Source organism: Periophthalmus magnuspinnatus, chromosome 19, assembly GCF_009829125.3.
Source record: "Periophthalmus magnuspinnatus isolate fPerMag1 chromosome 19, fPerMag1.2.pri, whole genome shotgun sequence".
NCBI lineage: Eukaryota > Metazoa > Chordata > Actinopteri > Gobiiformes > Gobiidae > Periophthalmus > Periophthalmus magnuspinnatus.
This window is the reverse complement of record NC_047144.1, coordinates 7933265-7954559: the sequence shown is the minus strand read 5'-3', so window position 1 is coordinate 7954559 and position 21295 is coordinate 7933265. Positions and strand designations below refer to the sequence as shown.

The window sequence follows — 21295 nt, the reverse complement described above, 5'->3', positions numbered from 1 at the left end:
AAATAATTCCTAAATAAAATACTCTGAATAATAAAAAATACGCAGTCCTCTGGGAGCTATTGGAGAAGGCTCTTCACTGGGAGAAGATCCAACAGATAGAAAAGGGCTGGACTGCCCGTCTCTCATCCTGGTACTAAACAAAACACTGAGCAAATGCCAACCACAACTGAACCTCACTGATTTACCCAAACCTTTTAAATGCTTACTGTCATCTGCTTTATAAGCCACGTCCCCATTATGAAGTGGTTTGGCTGTGTACTCACATTGGCTTGTATGACGATCAGATAGCGTGTGACCTCTTCGTAGTTGAGTCTCTCTCGCAGCACCACAGATCCAAACAGAGTGAGAGGGATGTCGAACGTCCTGGTGCTCTGAAACCATGTAAACACAGCGGGTCAGCGGGTCAGATGTGTGCACTGATTCACATATTCGTACATTCTTTTGTTCACTTCTGCAAATACATTCTACCGACACAAACCACAGAGGGCTTAAGTGATCCACACTAGACTACACTAAGCCTGGCTGCTGGCTGCAAAAGTTTAAGATCAAGAAACGTGGATTCACAGCACTGTAACGACGTAAGCCGACTACAAACTGTGCATTTAGTGCATCTCACTCTGAAATTAACAAATTCATTTACCCCTTATAACAAGAAAGATACTGCAGCAACAAAACTGAAGAACATCATGAAAGATCAGAGTTACAGAAATTGAAGATGCAAAAAAGTATTTCATAGGTTTAATCTTCCTGTTGTTATGCTTAATTTTGAGGACTCTTAAGATAACATAAGATAAGATAAGATATGCCTTTATTAGTCCCACAGTGGGGAAATTCCAGTATTGCACTGCACAGTTAAAGAACAGAAGGAAAATGGTACATGCAATAAAACAAGATAATAGATAAATAGCTTAAAATAATTTTAAAAAAATAGACTTAAAAAATAAACTAAAAATAGACTCTCTTACCCATTCAAAAGTCTGTTGTTTTAAATTGTTAATTGCTAATTTGTCATTAATATGTGACCGACCCAAGAGTTTCAAAATATCCTTCTAACTTCAAACTTCTAACCTTGTAATATTAATTCCACATAAAAAAGTACTATTTGATGTGGAATTAACTATAAATACTATTGTAATCGTTTCATTCACACCTGTCTGTCAGCACCCAAGCACTGACATTACACACTACACGATATTGTTTGAACTTTAAATCTGTAGAATTGTGTGCAGCCGTGCAGCTAACAAAATATAAAATACTTGTTCCATGACTAAATAGACAACGTGCCACTTACTGGGTCAGACTTGTTATACTGGATAGTGTACTCTATCTGTCCATTGGGCCCGTCGTCGATGTCCGTCGCCCCATTGCTTCCCCAGAAATCAGAAAAAACTGTGGTTCCTACAGGTGTCAGCTGAAAGACAAGAAGACAAAAGACAAAATCAAAATCAAACTATCTCTGACTCCAAACAACCTTTTCTCTTTTAGTTATTGTAGATTCAAATGAGTTCCCAAGGTTAAGGAATATACACCGGTACTAGTAGTTAAGAAATTGATACAAATACATAGAACTTCACATATTTTCTCATAGTCTGTTTATTTCGGTGGAAGTGAGAAAGGGAAAGCAGCCGGGGGCCGTCGCACATGTTCGATGGAGGACTAAAATGAAAAGAGAGCAGCATGGACACTTCGACCGCAGTCTGTCTCACTTGAGTGGGTCAATATCTGAGCAACTCTCACAAGTCCAGTCACAGGAAGGAAACACTGGAAATAAGTTACTTTTTCATAGAACTTAGAAGGAAAACACGGAAATAATAGTAATGGTGCACATACTGAGAACATGTGTCATGATAGTAACATTTTAAACTTGATATTTTTTATTTTTTTTGCAATTTGTACACTGGTCTGAAGGTTGGCAGTCTGAATCTTGCTCTTGACATAAACATGATTGGTTGAGTTGTCAAATCCACTGACGCACAGGTTGGCAGTGTGATTCCAGCTCCCACAGACGAATGCTGTTGTTGTGTCCTTGGGCAAGACACTTAACTCATCTCGCCCACAGTGTCTGTGTACACTGATGTATGAATGTGTGTGTGAACGGGTGAGTGGTTCCTTGATGTAAAGTGCTTTGAGCGCCTTGAAGGTGGAAAAGTGCTATATAAAAATGTGAGAATGACCATGACCATGTCCTCAAAATGGTATTTAGTTTCAATAGTAGTTTTAGTATTGATTATTATGGGTTTACACTTTAGACCACATGTGTCAAACTCAAGGTCCGTGGGCCAAATGTGGCCCTCCACATCATTTTATGTGGCCCCCAACAGGGTGAATTGAAAGATATGATGGTCTTAAAATGTCATTTTATCAGGAGATACAAAGTGCACAGCTATATTTTTACATCTAGGCAAATGCATATGCAATATTTGTAACTTGAATAAGTAATAAATACAGAAACAGTTAATTAAGTTAAAAAAGTAGTTAGATTTATTTTACATCTGGCCCTTTCAGAGCAGCCATTTTACTGATGTGGCCCTCGGTGAAAATGTGTTTGACACCCCTGCTTTAGACAATACTAAGCTCTAATGTTAAAACAATTTCATAATCATAATACGAGCAGAATCGTTTGAATATGAAGCCAGCACGACAAGCACAAGACAACAAAACATGCAGGGACATTGACAAGATAATGCTAAAACATGTGAAATACGAAACACAAATTTTAAAATCAATATACAGAATAATTCCATAACCACAGGGCAACATGGAAAAGCAGGGTCTGTTCTTTAGGTCTTTTGTTCTTCCGGTCTTGCCTCTCATATAACTCCAGATATTGGACATCATATCTTCTTATTGTGGAAAATAATGTAGCTCTACGTGCAACTGACTGTACACTGCCCACTGAATTTAATTATCGCTTTCAAAAGTAATTGTCACTTCAAATGGCACGGAAACTGGGCATTTCATTTTCATGAGATGAGTTTATTTCCTGTTTAATTTCCAAGGCCTAAAGGTAAAGTTGTTCACCATGGTTTCACAGAACGCTTGCAGCACAGTTATGTCCCAGGTGGATTTGAGACTATGCAGTGCTGAAAACAAATAGCACTAATTGGGTTGGGCTTGTTTAGACAAAATACAGTTAGAGAGCGCATGGCTGCTCCGCTCAAGCTTTTCTGGACAAATTAGATGCCACAAAAAAGTTAAAATTTAGCAGTTTTAAAGTTCTGCTACAGATTTACACCTCTGTTTGTTCCTGCTCTCTTCCTGTTTGAAGACTCCATGATGCAACAACTGATTATACAGCCGTGTTTTTTTGTGTCTCTTTTCTGTCAAATTTTCCGAGTAAAAAAAAAAAAAAGAACAGTGAGAAAGAACCTAGCCTTTTCTTCTTTTTTCCACAGTAATCTTTCTATTTTAGGAGTCAACTTCAGACATGAGGAGACATTTGCAATTTAGAATAATCAAGTCTAAATGTAGTTTCAGAATCATTATCACAATCTTTAACAGAAAAATTTAAAAATCAAGTCTATGTCATATGGTGCGTGTAACTTTTTTGCCTGGAAAGATCCACAATATGGCATTAAATTGTTTCCATAGAGTCAAGCAGGTGACACTTACAGATCTGTGGAGAGGCGATCCATCAGCAATGCAATAACATCTCCACAAGCAGGAAATAGTGCAACTTTAATAATATGCAGTTTTATTCTTCAGCTTGACTTGTGTTGATAGAATTGTATTGTTAAACTTAAGATAAACATTACGGTCCTTATTAAAAGTATTTATATTAAGCGTTAAGTCCTATTTAAAGCCTTCTCTGCTAAATAAATGCCTTAGTCAGACGTTAATAGCTGATATTACCAGCACGATGGTTGTAATTTATGTCATTGTCAGTGGCATTTTCTGTCTTTCCCCTCTACTACGGTCTAACACGCCTCTGTAGTATTTCTCCAGCCAGCCTCACTCGGTTCAAAAATACAGCACTTTGCCTCAGTGAATTTGAACTCCTGCCACAGAACATGAAAGCCACAAGTTCCACCAGTTCAAATTGGTTGGATTGTGTGCGCACTTTCTCTCCCGCCTCTCTCGCCCGGGGGACATGTCGGAGTGCGGAGGTCTAATCTCTAGACGACACCACCGCACGCTGCAGATTAAGCTCGATTTAGTTGCCGCGGCGATAATTTGTTACATCATTTTCCTCAACAGGGTTATCTCTGCCTCCCACTTAAGCCACAATGGTCTTATGAACGTGCAGGAATGACACTCTGACTGATATTTTGGGAGGATTTGTTTCCAATATATATAAAAAAAAAAAAGTTTGGTGGTGCCAGATCACGACTTAGGCCTCAGGGACTGTCGTGTTCTCCCCAAAAAATTGACGTAGAAAATTTGTGTTCTCGGGATTGTTATAAATATACACTTGGATTTTTAAGCGATTTGATGGTTCATATTATTACGCTGCTGAACAAATAAAACTGCAGAAAAAGAGTATGTTTGATGCTACTGAGTATTGGATCCAGTCCTGAGAAACAGAAATGTACTGGATTGGTTCAAGGTACAGATATCAAATAATGCAATTGGCCCAGGAAAAGTAATAATGTTTGGACTTTTATAAACTGTATAATTCAGTTTAGTTTTTGTTATAAGGCTGAAAGATCCTGTATCTTTCAGTCTCTTCACTAGTTGAAGTTGAAGCATGAGTATTGGCATTTGGAACTAAAAAAAAAGCAGCATTGGTGCATCTGTAGCTATAAAACTATTTCAGACACATAACAAACCGTGATATTTGTCTTAATCAGCTTGAGCCTTGACCAGTTAGCAAGAGAATTGTGCACAACAGCGCTCGGCAACCTCACTGTTAAGGTTACTACTTCCTGTCCAATTTTATCTCTGAGGTTTTTGTAGATTCACGCTAAAACGAATAAATATTTAAAGATAAGGCAGTAGACAGGGAGCTGCAGGTGGATGCCACTGACAGCATGTTAAGCACTACACAAATAAAATGAATACTTCACTTCGCTTCAGAGGACACTTCTCTGTTTAGAAAGAGAAATGTCTATGTGTCTGAGGTCTGACGCTTGAATCTTTGACCATATGGGCCGTGAACCAGGGACCACTTTCAGCTGTTTTTGCGCTCTAAAATGAAGCACAGGCAATTATTTCTCTTGGAGTAATGAGAAAGCCACGTGCTACTGTGGCCTGTAAGGAAGATAAAATGGAAGGGTTTGAAGTGTGGCAGAAAAAGGTAGTGCGGGCGAGAGCAAAGGTGCCATAATGGAGAGCTGGAGGAGAGCAGCAGAGAGGAGCCCAAAACAGGAATGAAAGGGATGCTAGCGGAGACAGATTGGCCAGGACAAGCCTAGGGAAACTCTATAATGAGATATTGGATTTGGGTTTTGCCTGGCTCTGAGCAGGCAGCAGGCTACAAGTGTCCCTGTCCAGTTTAGAAGTCAAGCTGGTTAAATCTGGCTCCCCCCGTGCAAGAACATTACAGAAGGATTGGCAGTTTAAAGATTTGGAAAGCAAAAGTGGCAGGGTACGTTTTTGCACCGTATCACATTTCCTGTACATTTGCTGCAAGTGACAACGCTATAAGATGCCAAAAGTTTTACCTAAATGTATTTTGGAGCGCTGTGCAAAAGTGACAGTGACTGAATTGAGGTCACCATACTGAGGAGAATCTTCAAGTGGAAACTATAGCAACTACTGCCTTTCTATAACACATAAGTCTTTACCGCAAGAAAAAGTAAAGCAATTTTGAACACATTTTATCATTTTATTTGCATATTTAATGACACTTGTGCATCTGGATTGTCAGTAATTTACCAAAGCTGTATGTTGAGTTCTAGATGCAAGCAAAAGTTATTATATAAAGTGTTCTGTAATGTGTGCATAAAAAAATCAATAGAAGAATACATTATCCTAACACAAACATGCTAATGGGTTATCATGTTTGTGTATGAGGCACTTATGTAATGGCCCTAGGTCTTAGTGGTATTTTAATGTCAGTCTTTGTCTCTTTCCAATCGCTATTTTCCTTTTCAGGTCAATTTGGGAAAAAAAAGTACCCTGTATGTGTACTTAAATCCGATATCGGCACCTTTTTGTGTATCGGATATCAGTCTTAAAGCTCTAGCAGAGGCCGATATTTTGTTTTGCCTGACCAGCTGTCTAAAAAGTACACATAAAGCTTTATTTAAACTGCACAAAATGGGACTACACAGCTCTTGTAGATTTGTTATCAAAATCAAAATTGGCCCTACATATCAGCACAAAAATACTGACAGAGCTTATCGGCCATTGTTTTCTCTGGATTCTAAAGCGTCGGCATGAAAAAAACATCTCTAATATTAAACAAAATATATTTTTAAAAGAATTGATACAGTTGACAGTAGATAATTTGTTCAGTCAATCAGCTGGTGATGGCGGAATTGTATACATTTTTATAGTATTTTTTTTCCCAGTTTCAGTTCATAGAAGTTAGTCCCATTTTTTTCTGTATATTTATAGTTAGTCATTGGTTGATTTAGATTTTTTGCCCATTTTTTTGTATACTTTTCACATTTCATAATTAGTAGAACGTAGGGAGTGGATTAGCTGGACTTGAATCCTGTTTGTCTGCCGTTTTCCGTGTAAATACACTTTTTTTCCTTGTTCTTTTCTGTTATAGTTGTTTTGCATGAACTCTGAGTGCAGCTTGGGTAAGATCATAGTGATTCTGAATAGTGTGAGATCTTCTGCCACATCTCCTTGTTAGTCCACTAACTGATTGGCAGGACACATTTTTAGCAGAAGTATTTCTTTAGTCGATAACAGCCTTACAAAACAGTTAATACGCCAAAATCTTTATTTATTTCATTTTATCTGGCAGTTTATTTGGTTAATGTGTTTAGTTAGACTAGCTAGTTTATTTGAGCATTTAAAATGTTTGATTTCATGTCACACACACCAGATGAATGGTTAATCTTTGATTCTGTCTCTCATCTGGTCTGGGAACACCTTGGGTTCCAATTGGAGAAGCTGGAGGAAGTGTCTGGGGTGTTAGACTGCTGCCCTCGTGACCTGGCCCCGGATAAGCGGAAGCAAAAAGATGGATGATTAATCTGCTGTATTAGTCAGTTTGAATGGCGAATTTAACACTGTTGTTTGGTTAGTGTGAATAATTTTAATCTAAAAATGTAAATTGTGATGTTTTTTCTCGCAGCAATCGTAGCATCCCTATAGCTATGTTATCGTTGCTGCAAAAAATATCATGTTACTGTTCACATGAGTATATATGAAGACAAAGAAGCCTGCTTTCACTGTACCCAAGGTCACTAAAGTGTAACATTGATCGCTAACACAAAGCTCGTCTTGTAAAAAATGTACATTGCCTAGTACATGCGTGTGCGTTTACCTCGCTGATGGCCTTGTAGTATCTCGGCTTTTGGAAAACTGGCGCGTTGTCATTCTTATCACGAACCACAATCCGAACTTCGTGAAGAATAACAGTCCCGATTAGCATGTTGTAGCACTGGACTTGGACAACTATGGAGTGGATTAGCAATGGAGGCTGAAACCAAAAAAAAACACACAACTCAATTAAGTAAATCACATTAAAAGTTTGTCTAATAACTTTTGAGACTTCATCAGAAATGCTCTAAATATGCTGAACTACTTTACGGGAAAATAAAAAACAGCAGGGGTCTTGAGATAACGTTCTATTTACTAAAACAGATGCCAAAAAAGTAAATTAAATCATTGCGGGATAGAAAGAAGCCAATCAAATAAATTTCTTGGCCGTACATGGCAGTTTGTACGGCATTGGGGACGCACTTGAGCTAAAAATTAAAGCAAAATATCCTAATTACGTCTCGATCCAGGAGTCGTCCGGTGCTGTTGAGGTACAGGGCTTGTTTGGCGGGGTCCAGGAGCACCCAATAGTCGTAGTTGTCCCGTAACGAGAGGGAGATGGTGCGATTGGGGCCGTCGGCTACTCCGTTGATCCTCATGTTCTCCACCAGTATTGTACCTGCACGATTTAAAGAGGTCAAATTATTAGTAGTTCAATGGAGACTGTATTAAAGAGCTTTTCAAAACGGTGACATAAGGCGAGAAGAAATGATTAGGTTCAAATAACTTATTACAATGTGACAAGACTGAATAAGGTGTACTCAAAGAAGGCAAAAATAGGGCAAGAGAACTCGATGAGAACTTAATGGCATAACTAGGACTGTATTATCATGGATTTATACAAAGATTATGACTTGGCCTAAATCAAAATACATAAAAACCACTGAAACCATTACATCTATTTAAAGGTGCACTATTTGGCATTAAAACTGCTGTAAATGGATCAATGCAAAGTAAATCAATTTAAAGGTAAAGAAATCTTCATAGAAACCAGACCCTCAACAAGAAAAACTACATAGTGAGTCTTTCAACATGTTTTTTTTATATATTTAAACCTGTAAGAGGAAATCAGGACAACTAAACCAGGTCTGAACCCACATTTAAGTCCAGATAAACAGGGACAAAATCCAGGACTAAACCAAAACTGAATAAGAAATGTATTTAATCCTGGAGAACCCAAGAATCCTTTTCTTCTTTGGAAAATTATGAACAATGCATTAAATTACTGCTATAAGTTCACTGACCACTGAAATATCCACTTTTTTTCAATTTGAACGTGTTATTCCCTCATTTAAGATCAGGGCCAAATCTGACATACTTCTAGACGTTCTGCAAGCTATTACTAAAAAGATTAACAAAAAAACACAATTTTACCAACCGCTGATTTGCTGAGAAGACGATTTTGTTTGTGTAGTTTTCCAGCTCAACAAAACAGCATGTGGTCAGCCATCTTGTAACTACGACTCTGCCTCATTTTAGTTCAATATTCATCCACTATGTGTCTCTACGCAGGGGCCAGAAGTGGCATTGGGGGCTTTTGAAGTGAAATTTGACTTTTTTTTTATTTGTTCATTTTGGGTAGCAGCAATTAACTGTGGCCAAATTTGACCCCGTGGGTTCTCCAGGGTTAAGATCATACCATGACTCAACTACAAAACAACAAGGACTAAACTGATATTAAGCCAACTCAGGAAAAAATACAACTTCAACAAATTGCACTCATGGTGTTGTGTAAATGAGGAATAGACATGGAATAAACAAAATTAAGAACCAACTAAACCAGAACTAAACCAGGACAAAATGAGACAAATAAGCAAAACTAAAGCTAAACCAGGACAAAATGAGACAAATGAACAAAACTAAAATCATCCAACTCACAAGCAGGTGATGGATTTGAAAGTCATCACTGTTTCTATATGAAAAAGTGGGTTCACTGCCGTCACTGTCTGTGTTAGAGGAAAACTGCACTGTATGAAATGTATCTATAAGGGACTACTTCAAAAACTCCCAGAATACCCCACCTGCTTAGTGATCATTGATAGCCGAACATTTACATTTTGCATTTACACATGACTGTAAAAGTCTAGGAACGAGCTGCATCAAGACAGACAGGAAATAGTGCTTTTAGATGTTTTGTTTCACAAAAATGGAATACACTCAAAGGAAAGGTAAAACTGGAAACGTCGGGGACACAACTGCAATTTAATAATCTGGTAACAAACTTTTACATACACTTACACCTGTTTTTAACATTTTTATATGGACTTGTATACTTGTTTTGTGTGTTTTTCTGCTTGTATTGTATTTTAAACAGGGCGACCATGAAAAAGAGAGTCCAAGTGCACTCATCAGGTTCCACTGTATAAATAAAGATTAAGAAAGAAAGAAAGAAAACAGATCAAAAATAAACCTAGCTACTCCTTTTACAATGCTAAATAAGCCCCTGCTGTTACCGTCCACAGTTTGAGAACCACAGCTTCAGTTCTCCTTTCGGCAATATCGATTTTCAGAATATTATGTGGGCTGGAGCCAAGGTCATGCGACTGTGAGACCAACAAATTCAATTTATGGACCAAATATCCAACTCTCTTCTTTTCTTAAACCAATTTTTAAAACATTCTGGGATTGACGTGAAATGGAAATTCAAAAAGACAGACAGGAATAGGAGGGAGTCGTGCTGGCCTGGTTGGACGCAATAACGCTCTGATAACTTTAAATCTTTCATCTGTAAAAAAATAAATAAGTAAAAGTAATTTGTACGTAGAGGCAGGCATTTGTAGAAATAAAGGTTGGTTTATTGAACTCAAAAACAACAAACAGGGGGCGTAGTTTGAAGCGAGACATGCCAGACTAAATCCACACGAAGAATGGGTGTGTTTGTAGTGAAGCTGCATATAATCTTTCAATTAAGACTGAGCCGAAAAGGATTTGGGAAAACAAAATGGGAATTAAAAGGTAAGTTTCACTCGGGAAGTCGCGAGGGATAATGTGACACAGTGAGAAGCACCCAGACAATGCAAGGAAACAATTAAAAAGAGGGAGGGGTGCTGTCATAGAAACAACATGACTGAAAAAAGAAATAACAAATGCAAAATGAACAAGGATTATAGGAGAACTAAACCAGAAACAAACAACAGGAATAAACCAGGACTGTGACCAAACTAAAACCAAAACCAAATCAAAAACCAAACCAACTTTTATTGAAAATTCAAGAAAAAGGTTAAGGTCATACATATCTGCACAATATGGTACTTTTTGTAGTGGAGCATTTGCCACCCCCTTGTCTCCATGGAGATTGTATTGTTTTGCCTGGTGTGTTCAAGGCTTAAAAGGTATCCATCTTCTTGGAAACTAACAGTTGCTGCTCCCAGGACAAGTTAGAGGTCAGATCTGTGGAGAGTCTGCTCACAAATATAATACATGTTTATACTGTTGTTTTTTTAGCAATAAATAAAGGCAAGTTTAAAGGGCCCATATTATGCTATTTTTTGTCTATGCTATAGTGTTGCTTCCTCAATTGCGGATCTCTCGGCGATTACCCCTTGAAAACGACCACTTCATGACATCACAAGGTGGAACAGAGCATTTGGAGCTTTGGAGATGTTACAGACTAATAATAAAACATTACTCAAACATGTGTGAATGAAACAAAACACAACTCTAGCTCTATTTTTGAGGCGGTAACAACATTTGAACATGGCGTAAATCTCACAAGAGTTCATTTTGTTACAGGTAGATAAAACATGCTAATGCGGTTTTCATTTTAATATAGGACTTTTAATGTTATACTGCAGGAAATTGAAGGCAAAGAGGAAGAAAAATACATAGTGCATCTTTAATAATATGTTATGCAAATATAATAAATCCTCTAAAAAGGAAATGCAAAAGAGGAACACCTCACATCTCATCAAGTTTTGTTCTGTTCTCTGTCAAAGGGTAAGTATAAAAGGAGACGGGCAGGGTGACACGACCGGAACAAGTTAGTGACCTCAGAAGACAGAAAAAAGTGCAACTATGTGAGATCAAAGCATCTCCTGGAGTGATAAAAGCTCAGAGTCTGCTTTGAAGCCTTTGTTACCAAGTGCTATAATTATTTGTAACACGTAAAAATAGAAATTGAAGCCTAACCTGTAGACATATGTGATGTAACCGCGTGTTGGTGTAACAAGTTTAAAGCTGACTCACAGAAAGACGGTCATTTGTGCCAAAGTCTAAAGTGTCTGCAATCTTGCCTCCATGGAGATGTTGTTTTTTTATTGGAATGTTTCACAGTATGGCATTAAACACATCTATATTCATGGAGTTTCCGCTAAAATTGTAATCATTTCTACAGACGTGCCGTAGTAAAATGTTACGATCCAGGACCTAACACTGTAAATTCTTCCATTGTTAGTTTGTTTGTTGTTGTTTTTGGTTTTTTTTGGTTTTTTATTGTGGAATTAGCTCAGAAAAAAAGTAAAAAATTGTATCTACAAATCCAGTCAACAAACAAACACAGAAAAGGGAAGACTTTTCGATTCACTACAAATAAAAAGCAATTAAGGGCTTCAAAACTGTGCACAACATCAACAGGGAAAGATAAGATTTCTTTAAAAACAACAGTGTGATGCTTTGTCAGTATTTCATTTTTTTTCCATTTTAAAATAATGGAATAATTTGGGAAACACACTTCAGCTTACACACTACACCAACACTTTTTAGGCGCTGGAGCCTTATCTGAAAATGAACAATGAAAAAATAAATAAACTAACCCATTCAGCTACATGACCACTGTGATAATCAAGTCATGCATTGTTAGTGAGATGGGTTAAGTGTCTTGCCCGAGAACACAATGACTTATTTATTTTTGGGAGCTGTAATTGCACCGCCAACCTGTGAGTCAGTGGATTTGACCTTTACAACTGTCGAAGTGGAGCTCTGACATCAAGGCACAACAACTAAACAACAACTAACAAATGATGCTCTACAAATGATGTTTTTGTGTCAAGAGCGGGATTCGAACCGCTAACCTTCGGATCAGTGGACAAACTCTACCAACTGGGCTACTGTAGTCCCCCAACATGAGGTTAGAACTAATAACTAATAACATGTTAGGACACTTATGCAAAATAGACCTTCTAATCCTGTTAGTAGTTCTTTTTACAACATCCTTACTAGATTGAGTGTAGCATATAGCATGGTTTAGCTACGGTTTAGAACATCTTTAAAGGAATAATCCGTATCTTTGCAGCGATCATTCAACAGCCAATCAGAGCCTCCCTTTCTGAAGCGTGCCGGCATATTCAAATCTTCAATACTTAACCCTTCAACACTTGGACTTATCATAATCCTTCCCTTTTGTCTTCTAAAGCGTCTAAACGAGATGTAGTTTTTTTTTCTTCTTTTCCGTTTCAATTAACTCACATTATTGCAAACGTAGCGATGGATGATTGACGTTCTAGAGGTGCTGTCTGGTTGTCAATCTTGTCATGCCTCTCGTAGTAAACATGCTTTGCTCCTCCACGCACGCACCAAAACAACGCACAGGGCCGGCGGCACTTTGAACAATCTCATATCTGATCTGCCACAAATCAAATTGGGTCACGGCCTTCTGCGCTGCTATGGAAACCGTGTCAAGCGCTGGCCCCTGATTCGCCGATCCTAAATAAACGGGGAAATTTAATGGAATTGGCTTCTTCATATGAGAAATGGGATAGAAAATGGAATTCATTAAGATGGTTTGATTTCGTTCCATCTTTAAACTATCTCTGCTCTAGTGAGAAACATATGGGCAGAAAAGCATTAGAAAGATGGGGGCTGTACCTTCAGCCGCTGTAGCTAATTTAATCCGCCGAGCATTAAATACGAATAGGCTTGTTTTACAGTGTGTTACAGAGTGAAGCTATTCAAGTGACCCGGGCATCAGAGCTAACAACTGGAGGCGTATTATGTTTTTGCTCGAGCCTAGATCACGATTTTAATATGCAACGCCTGCAGCATATACTTTTCTGTGATTGGTTGAGTCCACCTGTCACTCAAAGTTTGACAGAGACTGACCAATAAGAGGAGCGGAGAGGAAAAGCTTTGCGTTTTATGAAACAAAGAAGCTGCGAATCAAAACTATAGCACTAAAATAGCGTATTGACACAGACTACACTTCGGTATATCCATAATAGCTGTGAAATAATTATAGAAAGTCACGGAAAACCTACGATAAATACAAAATAACTGGCCAAGATATTTCGTGCTATATCGTATCGTGACCAGTAGTGGATGAAGTGCTCAATTTTGTTAGTTAAGTAAAAGTATAGATAACAGGGCACAAAAATACACAAGTAAAAGTATCACGTGAAAGAATCTACTTAAGTAAAAGTAATAAAGTACCTGTTTAAAAATGTAGTTAAAGAGTAAAAAGTAAAAGTATTTCCTGTAACTTTTTTTTTTGGTCTCATAAGGTTAGTGATTTTTCCGATTTGTGCAGAATTTTGTTCAAGAATGATAATTTTTTTCTGTGATCTGAATGATCTGATTTTTTATTTGTGTATTTTTGTTTGCTCAAATTGTGCGTGTTAAGAATAAACCCTCAGCCTTTTCAGCAGGTCTCATATAATAATAAAAAAGTCCTGTTCAAAAAAGTAGTGGAGTAGAACGTGCAAATACCTGCTCTCAAATTTAGTGAGGTAAAAGTAAAGTACAGATACCTACATTTTTCCAGTACAGTACTTTACTACTTGTCATTGTGATCGTGACATGGGAATAATAACACCAGATTGCAGGTAATGCTCACTCCTATTACCTAATCCTACAGTGCTGACAAAATACACATGCAGAAAACAGGTGGATGTAAAGTGGAGACAGATTTTGTGGGAAAGAATCTCAAATAGAATATTAGGAAGAAATGTTTAGAAAATGAAGAGTTGAACGTGCATTAATAGATTTTTTTTACAGAACCTTAGCTCAACTGAAGCCAGGTATGAGTCACATACTGGAGTAATCATGGCTCCCGCTGCTCTGCTCTCCGCTCGCTGAGGGAAGTACAGCGTTTTACAGGCTTTCAGTTAGGAATACGGACAAAGGAAAAATACAAGGGAAACATACGGCTTTCATCACAGTAGCATGAGAAAGATAATCCTGGCACTAGCGCCGAAACCTATATATTGCTGTTCTTCTTCTTAATCAATGCAATTAAGTAGAAGAAATAGCTGCAGTAATGATGCATAATTACCTTTTTCTACTTAGGTAAAAATCCATTCAGCTGTAGCAACTCTAGGGTTTTTTGGGGTCTGTATTTTCAAGATCCTGCAGAGGTCAAATTTCTCTATTGGAGACAGTAAACTTTTTTATAAATATTGCGTCGTTCTATGCCAATTTTAAAGGCGCTGTACCTGATGTGCTGTACAGCTTTATAAATGTGAAAAACGGAGCTAGTTCATTTTTAAACGGTTTGCAGCGGTTCAGAGTTATTCCTCTCTTACCTTATGCATTCCGAGCATCCTAATTATTCAGTAAGGAGTTTAAAAGTGCTTTTCAGAACTTTCCGAGGCCAGAGCGGAGATTCGCCATCTTCTTGAGTTTTGGACAATAAACAGTAAATAGGTCAGTACAAACCTGACCTATTTTGACCTCGAGAGCTCAAATACATGTTTTTAGGTGTTTTTTTTTTGTAAACCATGGCAACATCCAAGATTCAAAATATCACTAACGCTACGTCAGCACTATATGTTCAAAGTACTGCACATTCTTCCCTCCCTGACCGCTGTATGTACATGGGTCAGGAAAACATGTTGGCCACACAATGAAGCCGCGTTAAAGCCTAGCATGTACCAGTGATTACATTCCCCTCTTGTAAGCTCTACTTGGACAATGACATTATCCTTTATGTGGGCTGAAGTTTGTAACACCACTCCAGCTTGCACTTTGGGTAATATATTTTGCTGCTCGGAGCCTGGCCGGTCCGTGTTCAGAATAATAACACTTTAATTTGGCTTAGAGACCTGCGCCCCATTATCAGTGGCCAGGCTAGATTAGCGAATCACAGTATATTTTCAGCAGCCGCGCTCTTATAACATTTGAGCAGTGTAAGCTATGGTGATTGTGTTCTTTTTTACAAGCAATGAGATATGCTAATGCGGTTTTAAATTATTGATTTAATCTTTAAAGGGAGCTGTTATGAGGCGCAAGCTGCGAAAAAGTCCATACAGTCATTTTTATGAAACATCTGTCACACATATGCAAACAAAATAGAACTATGAATGTATTTATTTACTTTATGTATCTTCAATTTCCTCATGCATGTCTCTTACTCTCTGCAAAGAGATGTAAATACACAAGCTACTTTTCCTTTAAATACAAATGTTCATTTATGTACGTAGCTCAATAACAGTATGTGTACAACTACAACCCCAAAATAACAGTTTTTTTGCTATGTAAAAGTACTCAAATGGAGCTAATTAGCAATTTTGTGCCTAATGGTACGTTCCAGGCAAGTGGTAGCAGGAATATTTCCCACCTCCCACTTGGAAAAATGCCCTGGAACAGCGCTCAAACTGGTAATTCCCACTTATGAACTGGGAGATAGTTGAGGGACTCCCACTGCACTTACAGGATAAACTGATGTATTACAACAATGATAATCAGCACCGAAAGTGGATCTGAGTGCTTACCCACTGCATAAACTCTGTAAATATTTCATAAAGGTTAAATCCAACAACATTCTGTTATTTAACACGTTAGAGACACAATTAGAAACATTCATATTTCTTTAGCCTGTGGCTTAGCATTAGTCATATTGTTTACATGCACGATAACTGGAAACGCTCTGAGGTCAGAACTCATAATCTTCAAGTGGGAAATAACTCATCTCCCAATTGCATGGAACACAGCATTATTTATTTGTTTCAGCTTCTTCCTTTTGAGGACTTAAAATCATACAAAAGTCAATGTGTCACTTTGAAACCCAATGACAGGCCGGGTGCACCATCAACTATTCACTCAATGAATCTACTGTTCAATGCCCCTAAAACATATGTCAACACTTCAACTATGTACATTTATTACTATATCTGAAAGGACCACACCAGGGCCCAAGGGCTTTAGAACAGAAGAGAATCGATTTCCACCAGTGAATCTCACTCTATCCAGCGATCCACCAGGATGATGCATGATAGAGACGTGTGCCTGTCTCAGTATGGACGACATATGGCAGCTATTGTCTCAGCTTCCTGTTATAGGCAACATTTTGATGATTTGGCACCGTTCAAAAGACAGAGTATTTGGTTTTGAAATGCTAAATGCTGTCTATATGATAATGCACAAATCAAACCGACATGTTGTTGTATGTTGTTCATGCGTGAGAATAAACTAGCTCTTAGAACAGTAATGTGCTCACTGAATGAAACATGTGATTTTTAATTACCCTTGAAAAGCCCTTGAGCGTTTCAATGAGAAACCGCTTTTAAATTGTAATTAATTTCATCATGTGTGACCGACACAAATCTACATTTCATTATAATGTAAAGGGGACTCATGTAAAGGTGTAACAAGGGATGAATCAAACTGCTATTTAAAAAGGAGCGTCCTTAGTATGTAAAATGCAAACTACTGAATGCAATCTACTACTATTACAACATCGAGTGTAGGTTATGGTGATTAATATGAACATATCAAGAGTAAAAGTATTCTATTTTGTGTAACAATTTGTGTTTTTTATAGTATTATTACTTATTCATTTATTGTTTGATTAGTTCTCAATTAATTAAAACATCCAGGTTGTTATATTCTATGATACTGAGCATTACAGTCATTTATCTAACCTGGTGTTATAAACACACAAGGTATTATAAACATAGGTGGTAACAATATCTCATCAAACATGACTTAACTTGTTTGGTTTGGTGGTATAGTACCCGATTTTCCCACGTATATGAACCTTGCCCCAGTACATATACCTGTACTGCATGCTGTCTGTGTCTAATCATAAAGTGTTATATTGTCCAATAAAGTGTGTGTGTGGTGTGTGTGTGTGTGTGGTGTGTGTGTGTGTGTGGTGTGTGTGTGTGTGTTAGCATGCTAGGGGTTTTAACTAGGATGCTCTGAATGGATAAGGAATCCCTTTGGACCACAGCTGACCACAAGAGATGACAAAAAACAAAACAAAAAGCACTTAAAACTTAAAGAGGATATTTTATTTCTATGGAGTATTAACTGCAAACACGTAGCATATTTAGGTCACTGTTTTATCTTTTATTATTTAAAAATGCGATATTTGCCGAAAACAACATATTAACATGTTTTATAAGTTTCACTTTAGTTTTTGACACCCCGAGTCTCCTCTCCCTTTGCTCTCCACATTAAGTCACTCCCCCTTCAGAGCACTATCACAACACAATGACCATGTGACCATGCATTAATGAAACTGCTGCACATCACATTAGGTTTGTCAAGTTGCTGTGTATATTTATGCTTTTGTATATTTATGGAGAATTATCGTGTGAGAGCATGGACGACGCAGGCTTGTGGGCGGAGCATTGCACAGAATCTTACAGCTAACTGTACGGAGAGTTTGGATAGTGGTTGGGAGAGATCACTAGATTACTCAAACATGCATGGGTGACATCTAAATCCTCTTCAGGCAGTTTTTTGGTCAGGGGAACATGGCTGGAATGTAAAAAAAACAATCTTGTATAATATTTCCTTTTTAAGCACAGTTTTGCACACACGTATGGCAACCCAGCCTCACCTATAAAAATGCCGTTTAAACCCTGATCAGAACCGCACTTACACGTGGCTTATACCAACAGACTGCTCAGTGGGATGCGTGTTTGAATATAGCCTCAGTACTCCTCACGCACCTCAAAACTCTCTAATTAGCTCCTAGAGAAGAGTTTAAACGGTTTGGTCCAACTCTAGAGACAGGCGTGCTGAAGGACTATCAGCGCTGGGCAAAATATACTCAGACACTTTTATTTTTGTTGTGTCTAGAGACCCCTCAAAGGTGGATAAGAAGAAGCTTTCATTTGGTTGTTTTCTATGCAAATCGCTCACTGTGAAGTTTATGTGAATGGCCATTTTATTCCCAGACAAGGCCAAGGCTATAGTATTTGTAGGTAGAGTTTTATTTTCTTTGTTTATGCCCTTTTGTTGACACTTTAGGTAATAAATACTGTGAGTTATAAGGAAATGATACTAGAGTGCCTTCTTTTACAGCTCAGATATTAACCAGTGTAAATCTGCATTTCTTTTGTTATATTCACATTTAAGGTAACACATTATTCGTCATTTAAAAAGTACATTTTGTCCTAACTAGAAGTAATTCATGTCCTCAAATATATTTATAGATGGGGTATTACGCAAAATGGCCTTTTTGAGCCTTCTACCATGTTATAATATTCTTTTCTAGTCAAAAACATGTCTGAAGTGGTTTTATATAGTGGTTTGAGTAATCTCCCGATCTCTAATAGCGCTCTGAAGGGGGAGTGACTTAGCATGGAGAGCAAAGGGAGGGCGTATATATATATCTCGCATTTTCAAAACAATAAAACATAACATGGTGATCTAAATATGTGTTGTGTTAGCAATTAATACCCCGCAGAAGTGTAATATCCCCTGGACCCTGGACTTTGTATCTCTAACCTGACCCTATCCTGCAATCCATATCGCTCCATGTTAAACCGTTTCCTCAGAGATTCCCACCCTATTTAACATAATTACATTTCTTGCAAACAAACGCACTATTATACGCTAATGCTGCACGTCTACAAACCGACACTGACCATTAAAACAATAACAAATGCCCTACAATGGGGTCAAAGTTCACTGATGAGGATCTTAGCAACCACCATAAACATACCGTCCATGTGTCTAACCACATTTACAGAGAGCCGGCCTCTGACTCAGCCCTGACACGGTCGGCCCATAGCTAATGCATAATAATGAGGCTAGGTTACATGCAAATCGGAAAGTGTTCCAAAAGGTCAAGATCATCTTTGTTTAGGCTAGTGGCATTAGCTGATGCTTATCTGAGAAACTAAAGTTTTCACTGGTCAAGAGCACTACATAAAAGCAAATAAAGGACTCACCATTGGGACTCTCCTCGTCTATGGCAACGATAGTAGCTGGAGGGCCGGATCGAGCGAGTTTGCATTCTGAAAAGACAAGGACAACACGCATGTAGTCAGGAAAGGATTATTTCAACAGATACCGACATCAGACATTTGTCTTGCGTAGGCCTGTCACGATAACACATTTTGTAGTTATTTATTCAACCCTCTACAGCTCAAATGTTATCATAGAAGAGACTAGTACAAAGACAAAGTACCCACGATAAATACTGACCCCCAAAAATAATTGTTCCATCCATCACGTATTGAACCGTCAGTCGATAGTAATTATACGCTGTCACCAATAAACGATCAAAAATGCCTACGAATTTAGGTTAAGTTATACTACAGTTCAGATATAAAACAGTTTCTTGCACGATTGTGACATACAGACGCTTCTATTTGGCCTAATTATTCTTCTTTTTCCATTTTAAATCACTGGTCTTATACTTGAATGTGTTGATTTGGTCTAAATCTAGGCAGGTCTTACCCTCATATTGCCAATCTGCAGTGACGGACAAGCACGTTCCATCAGGAGGAAGAGGAGGAGATAAGGAAGGCAGCAGCCACAGGGAAGAGCAGAGGAGCAAAAAAAAAAAGAAAATCGTGAATAGCACTTTCAGAACAAGAGCAGGAACATGTGGAAGGAGGGAACATAGTTATAGAGTTCAAAAGGTTAGTACATGCAAACAAACATTTTTCAGGTTTTGTATAAAAAAGGAAGAAAGACATTGTGGGTTAGTATTTGTATTCAATTTGTCCTGTCTCTAAGGGTCATTTTCATATAGGGAATCTTCTTAACACTGAAACCATCCGATACAAGGAGTAATGTCGCGTTATCTTCCTCTCAGCTCATTACATCACATCCAGCCAAGTCTTCTTCCTCAATCGCAACCAATCAGCATTCAGCTCAGACCGTCCTCATCCAATTGAGATCTCTCCCTGCCAAATTCCATGCACCAAACTTTTTAATACCGACCAAATTATATTAAAATCATCATTCATTTGAATTTTTTTTTTTTTATCCCCCCCAGGCTCAAATGTTTTTGGAGAAGAGGTGAGGAGAATCCATTTTTGCAATCTACAAGAGACAATAAAAACCAGTTCAGATGATCAATGCGCTTTTTTAAATTAACGCAGGCCGGTTGGCTGGTTCCTTAACATTTTATAGTCGCATATCTGCTGAGACTTTTGATGATCAGTTGCATACAAATAGTTGGTATTATAATGAAGCAAATGGATTACTTTCGCAATATTTTGGCTTGCCTCGGAGGTACAAATAATCCCAGTTCTTATCAAATAAAAACAAGATGCCTGTTTTTCCGAATAACTCTCCAACTCTCATTTTACCACAGTTTGGGAACCACTGACTGACAAGTACATGAGCATATTGCATTTTGATTGGCTACTGCTTATTTTGGTAGTTTGAATCAGCTTTAATTCCCCAAAACAGCATGCGATACATTCTCTTGCTGCTGATTTCTCTCCATATGTGCTGTCTATACAGATATAATCATGCATAACATCACTACGTCTCCAGAGAATACTCGGGGGAATGTCCCAGTAGAGTTTGGAGAAGCACATATTTGCTCACCTAGAAAATCAGCTTTCTGGAACACTGATCACATACTGTATCCTCCCTAGCCTTTCTCTCTCTCTCTCTCTCATCTGATTATTACAGCCCCATGACATCATACACTTCTCACCATCCACAGCTATTGTTTCCAGGAATGTGCGATGGGAGACGAATTATTAAAACACCGACAAATATACATCAAAAGACTATCGGGGTCTCTGAAGTATCTTATCCTATTATGGTGGGAAGAATGCAAAGA

The 21295-nt window shown here is 38.0% G+C and overlaps 1 protein-coding gene across 1 annotated transcript in view; it reads right to left on the bottom strand.

Moving 5' to 3' along the window:
• Positions 1-21295, bottom strand: part of LOC117387666 (protocadherin-15-like) — a 199864-nt gene that overhangs the window by 152479 nt on the left and 26090 nt on the right. Inside the window, exons 4-9 of the mRNA XM_055229827.1 lie at positions 19951-19965; positions 19440-19505; positions 7842-8002; positions 7388-7543; positions 1281-1411; positions 264-363 (exon numbers count right to left, since the gene is read on the bottom strand). Coding sequence (XP_055085802.1) covers positions 264-363; positions 1281-1411; positions 7388-7543; positions 7842-8002; positions 19440-19505; positions 19951-19965 — 629 coding nt within the window. The remainder of the gene's footprint in view (positions 1-263; positions 364-1280; positions 1412-7387; positions 7544-7841; positions 8003-19439; positions 19506-19950; positions 19966-21295) is intronic.